This window comes from Thalassophryne amazonica, chromosome 17 (genome assembly GCF_902500255.1).
Source record: "Thalassophryne amazonica chromosome 17, fThaAma1.1, whole genome shotgun sequence".
NCBI lineage: Eukaryota > Metazoa > Chordata > Actinopteri > Batrachoidiformes > Batrachoididae > Thalassophryne > Thalassophryne amazonica.
In genome coordinates this window covers 36,787,491-36,807,354 of record NC_047119.1, presented here as the reverse complement: position 1 = coordinate 36,807,354, position 19,864 = coordinate 36,787,491, and the positions used below count along the sequence as shown (strand labels likewise).

Here is a 19,864-nt window from a genome sequence, read left to right as displayed (position 1 = left end):
CCTCTCGCTGTTTTTCAGTTATTCACTGGACGCTCCCTCCACCACCCCGCCACCACCAGCTTGTCCCTGTCTGTCGGAGGGGGATGGGGATGGCATCCAACCGCTGCCTGTCTTATCGGCAGGACTGAAGATCATCTCAGCTGAGCTGGGGACCGCTGAGATGGGGACCGTGTCCAAATCTAAATTACAACTGTTTCCACCACCTCTGTAATAAATATTTTCAGTCTTCTAGTAGAAGTGGCTAAAGATACACCTGTGGCTTCACCTTTCTCTTGGTTACATGACCTTTTGACCTTAGGTGACCTTGGAAAATAAACATCACGCTCATACCTGTTTAAGTCAAACTGTTTATAAGGGTCTTTGCGAACAGGACAGAGTTTGTATTTTTTGTGAACTTGATGTTGTGGAAGATGAGCATCATTTTGATCTTTATTGTCCTTTGTACTCTGATTTAAGACTGTTTATTTCAATGTGTACAAAAAAAATAATGTAGATGTGTTTTGGTTTTCTGAGGAGAAAAAGTTGGATTTTTGAAAAAAGATTTGCTTTTGCTGTTTTTGTCTGTAAAGCCTGGGAAATGAGGTAACGTGTTTGTATCCTATTGTATTCTGAAATTGTATTGTGACATGTACGTAGTTATCTTGTTTTGTGTAAGTGTCTATAAGTCCATGTGGGCTGGGCAACACTGGTGCATGACACTTTAATAAAAAAACAATCAAATACACCCAAAATGGATGCAAAATGATGGTGGGTTAGTGTTTTAGTGAAGGATAAATTGGTTCAGTTTTGGGCAGAATTCATCAAATCACAAACCCTTGCAGAACCATATAATATGAAACACAAAGAATCCGTTTGCATGAATCTGTGTGAAACTCAGTTGTTTGTCAAGTTTGTTCATAAGATGCTGGTCCAGAACACTGCAGAATTTTTAATATGTTTTATTGCAGACAAGTCTGGGCTTTCTGGTTTTTGAACCCCTGTGTTTATCTTCTGGAGGGGGTTCTTGATCTGGTCAAATACTGTGAGGCCCCCCACCCCTACCACCTTTCCATTACAGGTGGTATCCACAATCTTCCAAACCTTACAAGTGTGTTTGGTCTTCAAATGCAACCATTTAATTACAAGCATCATTTGATTTTTTTTTTTTTTTTTTTTTTTTTAACTTCACAAAAATGACAACTTGCTTCATTGGGCAGGCAGAGTTGTTTGGATTTCACATGGACACTTAGCAGCAACCACTTCCAAAACAATGCAATACCTGAAATCAATTCAACATAATTTCAAATGAAAACAGTCTGCACTTTAAACGTACATACATTATTTGTATCAATTCTATATGCGTCCATAAACACCTAAACACAAAGAACACTATGCAAATGCAACAAATTTATGAATGTCATATATGCTTAATTTAGACTATTTGCATACAAAAATCTTTTCAGAACAAAATTTCCAAAATGGTTGTACAATTAATTTCATCACAAGCTCAAATTGTCGAAGATAAATTTGCTTTCATAACAAAACAGGCCAGCTGCAGTAATAACACTTTGAAGAGAGAGAAAGGCTCATTTAAAGTGTTTCATTGGTAATGCAAATAATTATGTTCATTCAACTCAAGTAATAAGTTGGTGTAAATATTAACTGAAGCACTAAGTTTGTCCAACAATTGTCTTTCTTTAGGAGTTATACATTAGTGTTCAGAATAATAGCAGTGCTAGGTGACTAAAAAGATTAATCCAGGTTTTGAGTATATTTCTTATTGTTACATGGAAACAAGGTACCAGTAGACTTCTCACAAATCCAACAAGACCAAGCATTCATGATATGTACACTCTTAAGGCTATGAAATTGGGCTATTAGTAAAAAAAAAGTAGAAAAAGGGGGGTGTTCACAATAATAGTAGTGGGCATTCAGGTCAGTGAGTTTGTCAATTTTGTGGAACAACAGGTGTGAATCAGGTGTCCCTATTAAGGATGAAGCCAGCACCCTGTTGAACATGCTTTTCTCTTTGAAAGCCTGAGGAAAATGGGACGTTCAAGACATTGTTCAGAAGAACAGCGTTAGTTTGATTAAAAAGTTGATTGGAGAGGGGGAAAACATACGCAGGTGCAAACAATTATAGGCTGTTCATCTACAATATCTCCAATGCTTTAAAATGGACAAAACAAAAAAAAAAAAAAAGAGAGGCGTGGAAGAAAAGGGCTTAGAAACAACCATCAAAATGGATAGAAGAATAACCAGAATGGCAAAGGCTCACCCATTGATCAGCTCCAGGATGCTCAAAGACAGTCTGGAGTTACCTGTAAGTGCTGTGACAGTTAGAAGACGCCTGTGTGAAGCTAATTATTTGCAAGAATCCCCCGCAAAGTCCCTCTGTTAAATAAAAGATGTGCAGAAGAGGTTACAATTTGCCACAAGAACACAATCAACTGGCCTAAAGAGAAATGAAAGGAATATTTTGTGGACTGATGAGAGTAAAATTGTTCTTTTTGGGTCCAAGGGCTGCAGACAGTTTGTGAGACGACCCCAAACTCTGAATTCAAGCCACAGTTCACAGTGAAGACAGTGAAGCATGGTGGTGCAAGGCATCATGATATGGGCATGTTTCTCCTACTATGGTGTTGGGCCTATATATATCCCATACCAGGTATCATGGATCAGTTTGGATATGTCAAAATACTTGAAGAGGTCATGTTGCCTTATGCTGAAGAGGGACATGCCCTTGAATGGGTGTTTCAACAAGACTGACCCCAAGCACACTAGCAAACGAGCAAAATCTTGGTTCCAAACCAACAAAATTAATGCCTCGCAGATGTGAAGAAATCATGAAAAACTGTGTTATACAACTAAATACTAGTTTAGTGATTCACAGGATTGCTAAAAAAGCAGTTTGAAACATAATAGTTTTGAGTTTGTAGCGTCAACAGCAGATGCTACTATTATTGTGAACACCCCCTTTTCTACTTTTTCTTTACTAATAGCCCAATTTCATAGCCTTAAGAGTGTGCATATCATGAATGTTTGGTCTTGTTGGATTTGAGAGAATCTACTGGTACCTTATTTCCCATGTAACAATAAGAAATATACTCAAAACCTGGATTAATCTTTTTAGTCACATAGCACTACTATTATTCTGCACACTACTGTATCTACATAATGCCTTATTAAAGCAAAGAATTTGAGTCTGTTTGAAGGGATGTTTGTCCATATTAAGTGGGTGTACACGTTAATTGTTACATTAATTTGAATCATCTTAATTCATTTGAGTGTCATCAACTAAACGCTTTAAGTTGCTCCAACAATCTTTCATGAGTAGTTATATCTTCCTGGCACCCATCCATCTGTGGGAGATGATAGTGTAGCATCCAGTTTATTTTTTGCTTTTTTGTTTGTTGCCACTGTTGCTCTGGGGGTTGGTAAGGTTAGGCCTTACCTGTGTGAAGCGCCTTGAGGCAACTCTGTTGTGATTTGGCCTATATAAAGGAAAATAAATTGAAATTGAAAATTGTTTTTAATACACTTTTTCAATTCAATTTATTACATTTATATAGTGTCAAATCACAGCAAAGCTACCTCAAGGCGCTTCCCACAAGTAAGGTCTAACCTTACCAACCCCCAGAGCAAGCACACAGGTGACAGCAGTAATGAAAAACTCCCTCTGATGATTTGAGGAAGAAACCTCAAGCAAACCAGACTCAAAGGAGTGACCCTCTGCTTGGGCCATGCTACCAACACAGCTGACCATACAAATAGTAGCTATAGCTAAATAATGCTTTACAAAAGGAAGGAATTGCAGTCAGCTTGAAGGGACGATTGTGAAAATTAAGTTGGTGTAAATGTTAATTGTTGCAATTAATTTGATCATCTTATTTAATTTAACTGTTATCAACTGAAGCACTAAGTTGCTCCAACAATTCTTTCTTTAGTACTTACGAGGTGTATTAGATAAGAAACCGACACTTTAACTATATGGATTTGAATGATGTGCGATTACACCAATCATGCTTGAACCCTTGTGTGCATGCGTGAGTTTTTTCCACACGTGTCGGTGACGTCATTTCCCTGTGGGCAGGCCTTGAGTGAGATGTGGTCCAGCCCTCTCGGCTGAATTCCTTTGTTTCACACGCTGCTCGAGACGGCGCGCGTTGCTTTATCAAAATTTTTTCTGGACCTGTGAGGAATATCCGAGTGGACACTATTCGAGAAATTTAGCTGGTTTTCGGTGAAAAGTTTAACAGCTGATGAGAGATTATGGGATGTTTCTGTCGCTGTAAGGACTTCCCACGGAGCGGGACGTCGCGCAGCGCTTCCAGGCGCCGTCGTCGGCCTGTTTCGACCTGAAAACATCCTATTTTAAGGCTTAATTCACCCAGGACGTAGTGAGAGAACAGAGAAGATTTAAAAGAGGCCGGCATGAGGACTTTATGCGGACATTCCACTGTTTAAGGATATTTTGTAATGAAAGACGTGTGCGCAAATTTGCCGAGTCGTTTCCGTGACGACTCGGCGAATCTGTGTGCGCCGCGACAGGAAAAACACCTCCGTGTTGAAAACCATTTGTAAAATTCAGGCGGCTTTTGATGGCTTTCAACAAGTGAGTAACTGAGAAATGGTTTAACAGCATGGGCATGTTCCAACTTGCCCGTTAAGGTTTCCAACGGAGGTGTTTTTCCTGTCGCGACCCCCCATGGTCGGGTCCAGCCCGACATGCGACTCTGCCCACACGTTCTTTCATTACAAAATGTCCGTTAACAATTGAATGTCCGAATAAACTCCTCACGCCGACTTCTTCTGAAAGTTCTCTGTCCTCTGACGACTTCCTGGGTCAACAGAGCCTGAAATGTGGAAGTTTTCAACTTGAAACGGCGAGACGCTGCCACCTCGAAGTGCAGATCACCGTCAGGCGCCGTGGGCCGCCCTTAAAGCAACACTACCAGACCAAAATCTCTCAGCCGTTAAAATTTTTACCGAAAACCAGCTGAATTTATCGAATGGTGTCCACTCAGTTGTGCCTTACAGTTTTGAAAAAATTTTGATCAAACAAAGCAGCAGTCTCTGAGCCATTCCTAAACAATGAAAAAGAAAAAAAAAAAACGACGAGAGGGTGGGCGACTCCTCACTCAAAGACTGCCCACAGGCGAATGACGTAACCGACAGGCGTGAAAAAACTCTCGCATGCCCACGAGGGTTCAAGCATGTCTGATGTAATCACACGTGATTCAAATCCATATGATTTTTGAAAAAAAAATAATAAGGTCGGATACTTTTCTAACAGACCTCGTATATCTAAATAACGCCTTACTGAAGGAAAGAATTAGTTATAGGTTCATTTGAATCATCTTAAATCATTTGAGTGATATCAACTGAAGCAGTTTTTAAAGTTGATCCAACAATTCTCACTTTTTTTTGAAGTTGTGTCAATAATGCCTTAATAAGGCAAATAATTTGTCAGTTTGAAGAGATGTTTGTTCAAATTAAGTGGGTCATCATAATTCGAGTGTTAACTGAAACACTAAGTTGGTCCAACAATTCTCTCTATTAGTTACATCTAAACAACAGCTTACTAAAGCCAAGAATTTTAGTCAGCTTGAAAGGACATTTGTCCAAATTAAGTTGGATGTAAATATTAATTGTTACATTAATTCGAATCATTAATTCATTCATTTTGTCAAGTGAAGCACTTTAAGTGAGTCCAACAATTGTCTTTCTATAATATTTATAGCACGCTTTTTAGCAAGCTAGAAAAGGTTTGCAGATTCCTTTAACATATATTCAAGTTCAGAACCAAAAACAGCCCATGGACACTGAAGGAAGACATTCCTTTGTTGCCAAGAAATTACCTATTTCTGTGCACGTTCCTTTAAGACAGAGGTCAGCACCAAGGGCCAAGACGGTGCAGGTTTTCCTTGGAAACACTCACCTCAGCATTTGCTTTTACTGATGAGTTCTTTTAGTAAAGTCTTGATCATCTGTGAAATCACCTGCTGAGGTGACAGGGGGCAAAGAAAACTTGCTGTCGTGGCACACATCTGCTCACCCCTGCTTTAAATTGTCACATGTAACAACTTTAAAGATCTCCACATCCCCAAATAAAATCAAAATTAAAACCACAAAATAATTCAAATGTACAGTCAGCATGAAAAATTTAAATAAGGACTTCATGAATTGTTATGAGGTTATTGATAAATTCTTAGGAATCAAAGGCTTGATGCTGCAAATGTAAGTGAAAACAAAATGTGTGTTTTGGTGGCCTCGGTGGAGGTATACACTCTGTGTAGAGGTATACCCAGACAGCAAATAGATCGGGGCCGGATGTAGTCCAACATCTGGTACCAATCCTGAAAACAGATTCGGTCCAGACAGTTTTTGCACCCTGGCCCAGATCCAGCATGGCTCTGCTTTACAGTTCTGGAACAGATCCGGACCAGATCTGAACTGGATCCGCAAAAGACCAACCGTTTACAGACCATATCTGGCACGGATCTGGGGCAGATGTGGTCCGCATCACAGCACCGTGGCAGGAACAAGTTTTACAGGGGTAAGTTCCGTGGATCCGAGGAAACTGATTTGTATCTATAAACACACAGATCAGTGTCCCTGAACTTATAAAACTTGATTGTCGTAAAGAAACAAACCGCTTTGCAGTAAGCATTTTAAAAAGCCTCAGTGACGATCACGATTACAGAGTACAGAGTTTACAACCACTAATGGATAGTTTCTACCGAGTGCAGATAAAATTGCTTATCGTTATGCCCCATGTTCCTGCCATGGTGCTGTGATGCGGACATCTGTCCCAGATCCGTGCCAGATATGGTCTGTAAACGGTTGGTGTTTTGCGGATCCAGTTCAGATCTGGTCCGGATCTGTTCCAGAACTGTAAAGCGGAGCCGTGCCGGATCTGGGCCAGGGTGCAAAAACTGTCTGGACCGGATCTGTTTTCAGGATTGGTACCAGATGTTGGACTACATCCAGCCCCGATCTATTTGCTGTCTGGGTACACTGTGTGTGGTTGGTGGAAGTATACACTCTGTGTGGCTTCCAGCTCATTCTCATGAATGCAAACTGTGTGCATTAAAAAAAAAATGTTTTTCTGCTGTATGTGTGGGATAATGGTGCACGGCAGTGCACAGTCTGAGTGGTGTATCCATTGAAACCTGGTGAATAAGTGGGGGCGCTTCAAGGGTAACTGGTTATTTAAGCGTAGCAGATTGTGTGGGTAGCTATTACAATGTTACGGCACATAATTATGTAATAGGAGCTTTTGACTCGTTTATGTTGCACACAGGCTGCTGTACATAATTAATGACTGCCGACTTTAATTTTACATGAAAAACCACTCATTTTGTCTGCATTTCTTCAAGTTGCACACTTCGAGCCAGCATCATTATTTTATGGCAGTTTTTCTTTATTTGAACCAGCAGCACTGTGGTTAAGTGCTGAAGCCAGCAGCCAGCTCTGTGGTAATCTGGGTTTAAACAGTTTTTAAAAACTATCATATCGCCATCTGGTGTGTCAGTGAAATTGCTGCATCAGTTCTGCGTGATGCAGTTACACATTGACCTTTATTTATTCATCCATCAATCCTTTTTTTATACAAGTCTTTACTCACATCAAATTTACCACTTCTCAGTTTGAATTAAATCAGATCAGCAGCCGCAGAATCCCATGATTTCAGATGACCAGCTCAAAGCACAGCAGCACCTTTAAAGCTACGGTGTGTAGGATTTGCTGACATCTAGTGGTGAGGTTGTAGATTGCATTATGCATTGTGGTGTGGTTTGTGTCTTATGTGGTATAATCTTGCTGAACACGACTTGCCCTCTCGGGACAATGAATAAACTGAAATTGAAACAGCCAAGATTCAGAACTTTGTTTCCCTTCATGTTTTTACTTTTTTTGTTGATGGGTTTCATGCTCCCTTTCCTTCTGTTGCAATAAACAATTTGCATGTCTCAGTTTCACAAAAACAAGGTTTCGCACACTTCATTCTTCCAGCCATGCTGCAAAATGTGAAAGGTGGAGTACTATGTCCGTTTTGAGCTACTGCATTAACATGGTGGTGCAATATGGTGGCCTCCATGATGGGGCACACTCCCATGTAGGTACAGTGCATCATGAAAGTATTCACAACGCTGCACTTTCTCCACTTTATGTTACAGCCTTATTCCAAAATGGATAAAATTTTTAACTCTTTTGTAGTCATTAAAAAACACAATACCCCATAATGACAATGTGAAAAAAGTTTTTTTTTTAGATTTTTACAAATTTATTTAAAATTAAAAAAACAACTAAGAATTCCCATGTACATACAGTGGGGTAAAGTAGCATTTTGTCAGCCCCTGATTGTGCAAGTTCTCCTACTTAGAAAGATGAGAGAGGTCTGTAATTTTCATCATAGGTACACTTCAACTATAAGACAAAATGAGAAAAAAAATCCAGGAAATCACATTGTAGGATTTTTCGAAAGAACGCATTTGTAAATTATGGTGGAAAATAACTATTTGGTCAGTAACAAAAGTTCCCCTCAATACTTTGTAACATAACTTTTGTTGGCAATGACAGAGGTCAAATGTTTCCTGTAAGTCTTCACCAGGTTTGACACACTGTAGCTGGTATTTTGGCCCAGTCCCATCATCCATATGCTCTCCGGCAAACTTCAGATGGGCCTGGACATGTACTGGCTTAAGAAAGGGGACACGCCTGGCACTGCAGGATTTGATCCCTCTCTGTGTAGCCTTTGTTACTTTGGTCCCAGCTCTCTGCAGGTCCTTCATCAGGTCCCTCCGTGTAGTTCTGTGATTTTTGTTCACCGTTCTCATGATCATTTTGACCCCGCAGGATGACATCTTGCTTGGAGCCCCAGGTTGAGGGAGATTATCAATGGTCTTGTATGTCTTCCATTTTTTTTACAATTGCTCCCACAGTTGATTTATTCACACCAACCTGCTTGACTATTGTAGATTCACTCTTCCCAGCCTGCTGCACATCTACAATTTTCTTCCTGGTGTCCTTCAACAGCTCTGTGGTATTGGCCATGGTTGAGTTTGGAGTCTGTCTGTTTGAGGCTGTGGACAGGTGTCTTTTATACAGATAACGAGTTCCAACAGATGCCATTAATACAGGAAACAGGTGGAGGACAGAAGAACTTCTTAAAGAAGTTACAGGTCTGTGAGAGTCAGAAATCTTGCTTGTTTGTGGGTGACCAAATACTTATTTGCCACCATAATTTACAAATAAATTCTTTAAAAATCCTACAATGTGATTTCCTGGATTTGTTTTTCTCATTTTGCATCTCATAGTTGAAGTGTACTTATGATGAAAATTATAGACCTCTCTCATCTTTCTAAGTCGGAGAACTTGCCCAATCAGGGGCTGACTAAATACTTTTTTTCCCCACTGTAAGTATTTGCAGCCTTTGTTATGAAGCTCAAAATTGAGCTCAGGTGCATCCTGTTTCCACTGATCATCCTTGAGATGTTTCTACAGCTTAACTGAAGTCCATCTGGGGTAAATTCAGTTGATTGTATGTGATTTGGAAAGACACACCTGTCTACATATAAGGTCCTACAGTTGACAACGCATGTCAGAGCACAAACCAAGCATGTAGTCAAAGGAATTGTCTGTAGACCTCAGAGACAAGATTGTCAGGAGGCACAAATCTGGAGAAGGGTACAGAAACATTTCTTCTGCTTTGAATGTCCCAGTAGCACAGTTGGAAGATGTTCTGATCCACCAGGACTCTTCTTAGAGCTGGCTGCCTCTCTAAACTGAGCGATCGAGGGAGAAGGGCCTTAGTCGGGGAGGTGATCAAGAACCCAATGGTCACTCTGTCAGAGCTCCATCATTCCTCTGTGGAGAAGGGAGAACCTTCCAGAAGGACAGTTATGGTAGAGTGGCCAGACAGAAGTCACTCCTTAGTAAAAGGCACCTGAAGGACTCTCAGACCATGAGAAACAATGTTCTCTGGTCTGTTGAGACAAAGACTGAACTCATGTTTGGAGGAAACCAGGCACCATCCCTACAGTGAAACATGGGTGGTGGCAACATCATGCTGTGGGGATGTTTTTCAGTGGCAGGAACTGGGAGACTTGTCAGGAAAGACAAATGCAGCAATGTACAGAGACATCCTGGATGAAAACCTGCTCCAGAGCACCCTTGACCTCAGACTGGGGCAATGTTTCATCTTTCAGCAGGATAATGACCCTAAGTACACAGCAAAGGAGTGGCTTCAGGAGAACTCTGTGAATGTCTGAGTGGTCCAGCCAGAGCCCAGACCTGAATTCCATTGAACATCTCTGGAGAGATCTGAAAATGGCTGTGCACCGATGCTCCCCATCAAACCTAATGGAACTTGAGAGGTGCTGCAAAGAGGAATGGGCAAAACTGCCCAAAAATAGGTGCACCAAGCTTGTGGCATCATATTCAAGAAGACTTGAGGTTGTAATTGTTGCCAAAGGTGCATCAACAAAGTATTGAGCAAAGGGTGAGAATACTTATGTACACGTGATTTCTTAATTTTTTATTTTTAATAAAGGGACAAAATTCAAAAAAGCTTTTTTCATGTTGTCATTATGGGGTGTTGTGAGTAGAAGTTTGAGGGAAAATGAATTTATTCAGTGGAAAAAGTGAAGCGCTGTGAATAATTTCCAGATGCACCATATGGAGGACTCATTCTAAGCTTATGAAAACACATTATTGCAGGTAACTATACACTAATAAACAGATGGTTATGAATGACATTCTATTTCTGCAAATAAACACCGCTAAAACTTACATAATGTAGCTTTAACTGTCTGAAAATCTCCTTTACACACATGGAGACAATTGTCGCTGCTAGTGCAGCAGGTAAATGTAAGACTTGTTCAGATGAAGATACAAGCACCAAATTTGGTATAAATAAATTCTGAGAAGTCCCTTAAAAAAAAAAAAAAAAAAAAAAAAAAAGAATAAGAAGAAAGAAAGAAAACTTCAGCTGCATTAAATTTTAATTTTTGGTTTGGGTATAATATTGAAATTGTTTCATCTGTTCAACACTTCACTTTCTTCATGCTCTGATATGGGAGCAGAACAAACTCGCAGAACAAACTCCATCACAGAGAATCTCTACATGGGGCCATAGGTAAGAGTTATTGAAGCAGTGAGGACTAGTGCTCATCCAAAGGACATGGCTGCCTTTAAAAGCAAAAATACGACCTCTACTTCTGAACCCTGACACACTAAACACTATCGCACATTCTACAGTATGCATGTAAAAAAATAAGTCCCTTCGGCATCTCCTTGTTTTTCACTTGAGGTCACTGATCCAAGTTGGATCGGTGAGTTGATCTGGCACCAGTTTTACACTGGATGTCCTTCCTAACGCAACTCCATACTGAAAAATGGGCAGGAGTGGGGTTTGAACTGGGAACCTTCCACAATGATGACAAGCACGCGAAAAACTACACGAAACGTTTGACCTCTGTAATTGCAAACAAAGCCTACTGTAACAAATATTAACATTGATTTTCACAGGTGTTCAAATACTTATTTGCAACAATAACATACAAATAAATTTTAAAAAAAATCATACATTATGATTTCCGGATTTTTGTCTTTAGATTATGTCTCTCACAGTGGACATGCACCTAAGATGAACATTTCAGACCCCTCCATGATTTCTAAGTGGGAGAACTTGCAAAAATCACAGGGTGTTCAAATACTTATTTTCCTCACTATATATATATATATATATATATATATATATATATATATATATATATATATATTATATATATATATATATACACATACATACAACCCCTGGCAAAAATTATGGAATCACCGGCCCTCGGAGGATGTACATTCAGTTGTTTAATTTTGTAGAAAAAAGCAGATCACAGACATGACAAAACTAAGTCATTTCAAATGGCAACTTTCTGGCTTTAAGAAACACTATAAGAAATCAAGAAAAAAAGATTGTGGCAGTCAGTAACGGTTACTTTTTTAGACCAAGCAGAGGAAAAAAAAATATGGAATCACTCAATTCTGAGGAAAAAATATGGAATCACCCTGTAAATTTTCATCCCCAAAACTAACACCTGCATCAAATCAGATCTGCTCATTGACACTGACCCTATGCCATGACAGTGACCCTTATGTGTCTTTTTGCAAGGAATGTTTTTGCAGTTTTTGCTGTATGGCAAGATGCATTATCATCTTGAAAAATGATTTCATCATCCCCAAACATCCTTTCAATTGTCCAAATATCAACATAAACTTGTGCATTTATTGATGATGTAATGACAGCCATCTCCCCAGTGCCTTTACCTGACATGCAGCCCCATATCATCAATGACTGTGGAAATTTACATGTTCTCTTCAGGCAGTCATCTTTATAAATCTCATTGGAAAGGCACCAAACAAAAGTTCCAGCATCATCACCTTGCCCAATGCAGATTCGAGATTCATCACTGAATATGACTTTCATCCAGTCATCCACAGTCCACGATTGCTTTTCCTTAGCCCATTGTAACCTTGTTTTTTTCTGTTTAGGTGTTAATGATGCCTTTTGTTTAGCTTTTCTGTATGTAAATTCCATTTCCTTTAGGCGGTTTCTTACAGTTCGGTCACAGACGTTGACTCCAGTTTCCTCCCATTCGTTCCTCATTTGTTTTGTTGTACATTTTTCGATTTTTGAGACATATTGCTTTAAGTTTTCTGTCTTGATACTTTGTCTTCCTTGGTCTACCAGTATGTTTGCCTTTAACAACCTTCCCATGTTGTTTGTATTTGGTCCAGAGTTTAGACACAGCTGACTGTGAACAACCAACATCTTTTGCAACATTGCGTGATGATTTACTCTCTTTTAAGAGTTTGATAATCCTCTCCTTTGTTTCAATTGACATCTCTTGTGTTGGAGCCATGATTCATGTCAGTCCACTTGGTGCAACAGCTCTCCAAGGTGTGTTCACTCCTTTTTAGATGCAGACTAACGAGCAGATCTGATATGATGCAGGTGTTAATTTGGGGGATGAAAATTTACAGGGTGATTCCATAATTTTTTCCTCAGAATTGAGTGATTCCATATTTTTTCCTCTGCTTGCTCTAAAAAAGTAACCGTTACTGACTGCCACAATCTTTTTCTTGATTTCTTATAGTGTTTCTTAAAGCCAGAAAGTTGCCATTTGAATGACTTTAGTTTTGTGTCATGTCTGTGATCTGATTTTTTTCTACAAAATTAAACAACTGAATGAACATCCTCCGAGGCCGGTGATTCCATAATTTTTGCCAGGGGTTGTATATATATATATATATATATATATATATATATATAGTGCCCTGGATGTGTTCACTTGCGGTGAATATTTCTGGGCTTTAAAAGCTCATTCTGTCTGTGAGCGGGACTGAGGATGACTGGAGGTCTGGCCCCCTCCCCATAGTGAGAGCCCAAACAGAGTCTTCACACACAGACATATTGACTCCTTCCCATCTTCAGTGTTAATGCTTTCTTTCTCACGCTCTCTGCTTCATCTTCACACACCCCCACCAACTACACACATGCCCCAACTCAGGCACAGCTTTCATTTATGTGGATCTGTGGAGCAGTGAGGTGGAAAATATTGGGTTATACAGTCAGGTGTTTAAGTATTTGGACAGTGAGGAACTTTTTTTTTTTTGCCTCTGTGCATCACCACAGTGGAGCACAAATGAAACAATCAAGTTGAGCTTGGAGTGCCGATTTTCATCCTTAATTCAAGAGGTTTGGCAAAACCATAAATTTTTACATTCAGGAATTATTGCCGTCTTTACACGCAGTCCCTCAGAGGCCATAAAATAAGTGAACAAATCACTTTTACACCCAGTTTTCTTCAGGTAAGTCAGGGGAGGGAGACATGAATATTTCCATGTCACTGAATTTACATTTAATGGACTTTATTAACATCCATCATCATTAAATACAAACAATAAAGTACTGTATGGTAAACCTGCATGGAGGAAGCTGTTTTCAAAAACTGAGTGAATGTGCAAGAAGGAGCTTAGTGAGGGAAGCCACCAAGACACCTATGACAACTAAGGCTCTGATTGGAGAAACTGCATACGGTGCATCTAGAAAGTATTCACAGCACTTCACTTTTTCCACATTTATGTTATGGCCTTATTCCAAAATGGATGAAATTCTCTTTCTCTCTCTCCCTCTAAATTCTACACACAATACCCCATAATGACTGATTTTTTTTTTTTAGATTTTTGTAAATTAATTTAAAAAATTTAAAAACTAAGAAATCAGATCTACTTAACTATTCACACTGTCATGAAGATCAAAACTGAGGCCGTAACATAAAATGTAGAAAAAGTGAAGCGCTGTGAATACTTTCTGGATGCACTGTAGCCCAACTTTTTGTCTGTTGCAGCAACTGCATGGTAGAGTGACAGAGAGAAGAATTTTCATACAAGAAAACAGATCAAATGTAGGCTTGAGCCTCCCATGTGTCTTCTGGCAAACTGTCTCTGACATGTCATCTCTTTTGAAGAAAATCCTTTTCTCTGCCATATCACCATGAAGTTATATAACTGGTGATGCAACAGACAAAAGTTGCAACGTGCAGTTTCTCCAATCACAGCCACAGAAACCTATGACTCAATCAGAGCTGTAATGGGTATTTTGGTGGCTTCCCTCACTTTTTTGTACAGTCACTTTACAGAACTACCTACACCAGTTTCCCATACAGTGCTATAGAGTTGTCTTTCATCATAATGATGTAAATGAAGTCCAAGACATATATCATGTATCCATACCTGACTTATGTAAGCCTTGATCGCATGGCACTAATGAAAGACAACGAAGCCCAACGAAACAATTCTGGACTTTTACTGACTTTCGGAGGCATCGTTACCGTCACTCAGCTTTGTTCCTGTAGCTGGCGCTTCATCAGAATGTTTAAACTGTTGAAAAATCGAATACCACCAACAACCTCATTCGTCCATATTTCGTTGGCTTTCATTCTTGACGGTTTTGTATCATTTGCTTAGTTTTGTGACCGTTAGCGTTTAGTTTGAATTTCATCCAACCTCCCAAGTCCGACCTATTGAACGAAGGTTGACGAATGTAACAATATCTGAATGAATCAATAAAGCTTCGACGAGCTGAACGAAACATCTTTGCATCGCTAATGAATTGTTCATTTTTGGGATGAAAAGCAACATTTTCATACAGAAACAACAGAGTAAGAACGTTTTATCAACTACTTAACTATTTACACATGTTTCAAACCGTTGTGGCTGGCCTGCAATGTGCGTGTCTTCGGGAGTAGCCTACATCTGACACGAACAGTTCCCCGTGACTGATGGCATGGACTCGTCAGGCGGAGTACGATCACAGATAAAGTGTACAAGGTACAGATGTGCGCGAGAACTCAGAATGTGAGGACAAAACCAAACTTGTTGCCATCGTGAATGTTTCATTTTGATTTTGTTTAAGTGTCAAGGTCGATGTTCGCTTCGTTCGCTTTTTCTTTCACTAGTTTCGGTTTTGTTTCGTTCCTTTCGTTTTAGTGACAGGAAAAGTGCAGGATCTTTCGGCCACCTTTTCCTCAACAATTTTGACTTTGTGACTTTTTATCCTTCATCCAGCTGTTGCTGTGTGCCATGTGACTGGAGCGTAAGAAAAACTGATTATATGTATTCAAAATAAACTTTAGAATGAGTGTATCCAAATACTTATGGGCCCTGAGAGACTGTTAATAATTGGCTGTAATAAAAAAAAATGGTTCATGTCATATTTTTGTTAAACCCCTTAATTACAGTTTAATGTCCACACCATAACATTGCAATTGCTTTATTTCACCGTGGTGCAGAGCCTCAAAATTTAAAAAATTGTCACTGTCCAAATACTTATTGTCCTGACTGCAGGTGAGGTTCCTTCACAGTATTCGCCTTCTTAGAAGGGATAAGAGAAACAAGCTAACTTTGACGTCCCACCACACCCTGATTCTGAACGACACAAGCGTCTCTTTGGCGCCTTTAACGGCTGGTCAGCAGACTCGGCGTGACTCTGTGTGGATGTTGAGGTGAGGTTCCACCCTGTGGCGTCTGCAGCCGTTTGAAGTGTATCATAATGAGATGGAGGCACAGGAGGAAGGACAGGACAGAAGAGAGAGACGTGAGCGAGCAGAGGAAGCAAGAACGTACGCGCTGTTCCACTCTGTGCCTGGCAACACTTGGTGACTGTCTGTCTGCATCCCGACTCTAGATGCATTTATTTTCAGAATGAATGGGTTTGCAGACATGACAATAAAGGCCTGGGAGGCTCCTGTGGCCGCCACATCTGGAAACTTACAATGGGACAAAACACTTCATGGCCCCCCTTTAAATCTGGTAAACTGACATTAAAGATGAACAAGCTGCAGCTCCGGCCTACAGCTCGCTCTGGACCCCTCCCCAAACTGCTGCATTATAGTTAAAGAGTGAAAACAGGAAAATCTTTCTTACAGTGCACAATCTGCTCCAGCACACACCGCACCCCAAGCATGGATTTAAACTAGTTATTAGGCTTCAGGGTTACTGTTTCTCCAACATTTTTGCTTATGTTACCATTGATGCTCAACTGTGATTCTTCACATTGAGTCAGGTTTATCTGCTCAGTGCAGCCCTTTTGTTAAAATACAGCAAGAGTAATTTTATGTGGTTCAAACATCAGAATTAAAACTCTGTAATTCCTGGAAAAATGTTAAGTCGGAGCAAACAAAGCTGGGATCTAGAAAATTAACTTAGACTGAAAATCTGCTTTGTAAAGTTGTTTAAAGCGATACAGCAAAGGGGCATTTCATCAGGTCAAAGGCGAACCAGGCATTTTTGTGGTCATTTTCCACAAATAGGTTAAATTGCCTCAAGTGCAAACTGGGGTCTTAGTAACCGAAGTCCAAAATCTGCTCTCTGGCCATGGTTACTGAGACAATGTGGGGTCATTTCATCAGCGTCAAAGGTCAAGCTAGGCATTTCTGGTCATTTTCCACAAATAGGTTAAATTGCCTCAAATGCAAACTTGGGGTCTTAGTAACCGAAGTCCAAAATCTGCTCTCTGGCCATGGTTACTGAAGACACAATGTGGGGTCATTTCATCAGCATCAAAGGTCAAGCTAGGCATTCTGGTCATTTTCCACAAATAAGGTTAAATTTGCCTTCAAATGCAAACTTGGGGGTCTTGTAACCGAAGTCCAAAATCTGCTCTCCGGCCATGGTGACTGAGACACGAGGGTCATTTCATCAGGGTCAAAGGTCAAGCTAGGCATTTCTGGTCATTTTATATAAATAGGTTAAATTGCCTCAAATGCAAACTTGGGGTCTTAGTAACCGAGGTCCAAAATCTGCTCTCTGGCCGTGGTTACTGAGAAACAAGAGGGGTCATTTCATCAGGGTCAAAGGTCAAACTACACATTTCTGCTCATGTTAAGCAAATAGGTTAAATTGGCTCAAGTGCAAACTTTGGGTCTTAGTAAGTGAAGCCCAGATTCTACTCTTCAGACTGACTGGTTACTCTGACTTGAGTCACCTGTGAATTTTGTTTTTTGCTGTGACCATGGTAACACTTCTGTTCATTTGCAGTCCGTACATACTTGTATCTTCCAAATAATCTGACAGAAAAACTAAAACCATATGACCAGCAGTTCCAGATATTACAAAAAAGAAGTGCATCCAGAAAAGCAAATATACAATTAAAACATCTTGTAGTCCAACTCAAGGCTAAGAGGTTAGCAGAGGTGGTGCCCAGCTGAGAGTGCACAGGTGGACGGATACTTAGATGATGATATCGTACACTGGAAAACAAACAAAAAATGTAACTTATAATTCCACTGCAGAGTGTGCCCCGAGGTTCAGCACCACGGACAGCGCTGCTTGTCAGCAAATCATGTGTATCTCAACCCACTCGTGTGCTAAAATATACTGTAGTTTCTATCCATCACATGCAGCAAGCACTTTCACATGTAATGTTTCACATATTATTTTGGAAAGACAGATACATTTTCCTGTTGGTGCACAGAACTATTCCCATTCAGCCTCCTCAGTCTGTCTGCGCCTCATCCTGGTGGGACACAGCTCAGCTTCTGCACACCAGCATAATATGTCTTCAGTACCACATAATCAAGTGCATAGAGGATCTATTTTCTTTGGGGGGTTTTTTTTGTTTGTTTTTTAGGGGGGTGTACCTTGGCCTTGGTGTGCAGGTGGTTGTGCACATTTCTAGCAGCAATAATGGTCAGCTGTCTTTGGATCCACTGCAGCTCCATCTGAGTTTGTTTCAGCCGCTCCTCCACATTAACGTTGCACGCGTCACCCCGCATCATCACCTACAACATACATACACAAATAAACACACACATACATTATAACAATCAATAACACTTTAAGGAGCAAAATTTACACAGCACTCAATATAATAACGCAAAATTCCAGAACTATTCAGCCTTTGTGCACACAACTCCAATTCTAATTTGACATTTGTCACTCAGTACTGTTTGCAGTCTGTTTCCACTACTAGCATTTTCTGACTGATGTGGTGCTATAGTAACTGTGCATTCATGTGCCTTTCAATGCTGACATCACAGCATTGACAGGGAAAAAAATACATTGTGCTCAATTGCTTGATGTAAACATATGCTAACAATCTCAGAGTGCAAAACAAGTGTGAATCTGACACTGTACACTCAGATGTGAGGCTAATGATTCAGATTTTAATGGAGCTGCAACAAGAAACAGGTTCATCGTCATGTCCCACAGAAGCCTGTAATCAAGGTTCTTGAAATGGAGCAATATCTCCACCTGGTGGACATTTACCATTAATGCAGTTATAATAGAATTTCGCCAAGAGCTCTAGTTTAAAATACTACACAACAAAGAGTACTCATCAACTTACTGCACAACTGCTTCATCTTCTGTCATGAATTCACACGAGTCCTGTTTTATGATCAGTCCCATAATGATCAGTCACACTGTTTGCTGTTCTCATGTCACACAGTTGCCCTCGGCAGTACTCCCTCCAGCTCCAGAGGCTGATGTGTATCTGTGTCCATGAGGGAGCCCGTCTGTTACATAAGAGAGGATTAGCGGTCCACATCAGCTAACACAGTGACAGGGAGGGAAGTGCAAAAACATCAGCTTTTATCAGTCAGCATTAAATCCCCAAATGTGTAGTCCTGCTTTGTACCTTTGTATACATATCCACACAAATGTGCACCAAAAAGATTATGATATCCGCTGTAACGACTGCACAAAACGGTGAAAGATGGAGGGTAAGAAGCTTAATGATGCTTGCACCTCAGAGCATTTTAAAGATTTAACTTATCTGGCTCCGCTGCTACATCATCATAAATCCTCCCAACAGCTGATCAGTCATCAGCTGACGTAAGGCAAGCGAAAATAGTGAGGGGGCGTGCAAAGCACAATGTTTATTTTTTAGTTTTTCTACATGATTTGATTAAAGCTGAGCAGCCACATGCTGAAAATCTGCAGGTTTATGATTCAACTGATCACCTCAGCAAGTGATGACTTCATGCTCTCAAATAACTTTGGAAATACTTCATCTTCCCCTTAAGTGTCAAAAGTGCCTGCAAAGATTTTTAAATTTGAGTGGCCCTCAGTGTTCTTTATTCTTAAGTTGGGAATGGCTGGTGTAGACAAAAATATCATGGCAAAAGGGAAAAATACATTAAAAATCTGATTCTGTCCATTTCAGTTGGTAATGTAAACGTAGGTGTGCCAAGAACAACAAAGCTTCATCATCCTTAACTTTTTCATTTGGACAAAATCTACAACTAGGACTGCAAGAAGTAATATATGGGCCCTCGTGTCCGCGCCACCGCCTCCCATGGCCAGCACAAATTCAGGGGCC

The 19,864-nt window shown here is 40.1% G+C and overlaps 1 protein-coding gene across 5 annotated transcripts in view; it reads right to left on the bottom strand.

Annotated features, from left to right (window-relative positions):
- Positions 1-19,046, bottom strand: part of si:ch73-287m6.1 (RIMS-binding protein 2) — a 177,105-nt gene extending 158,059 nt beyond the window's left edge. For 2 of the 5 annotated variants that reach the window (XM_034193032.1, XM_034193033.1), the window contains exons 1-2: positions 18,890-19,045; positions 18,183-18,323 (exon numbers count right to left, since the gene is read on the bottom strand). In XM_034193032.1, coding sequence (XP_034048923.1) covers positions 18,183-18,320 — 138 coding nt within the window. In that variant the 5' untranslated portion in view covers positions 18,321-18,323; positions 18,890-19,045. Of the gene's footprint in view, positions 1-18,182; positions 18,324-18,889 lie in introns of all 5 variants that reach the window. The other 3 variants (XM_034193035.1, XM_034193036.1, XM_034193034.1) reach the window with 3 other exon arrangements.
- Between the last annotated feature and the right edge of the window lie 818 nt (positions 19,047-19,864).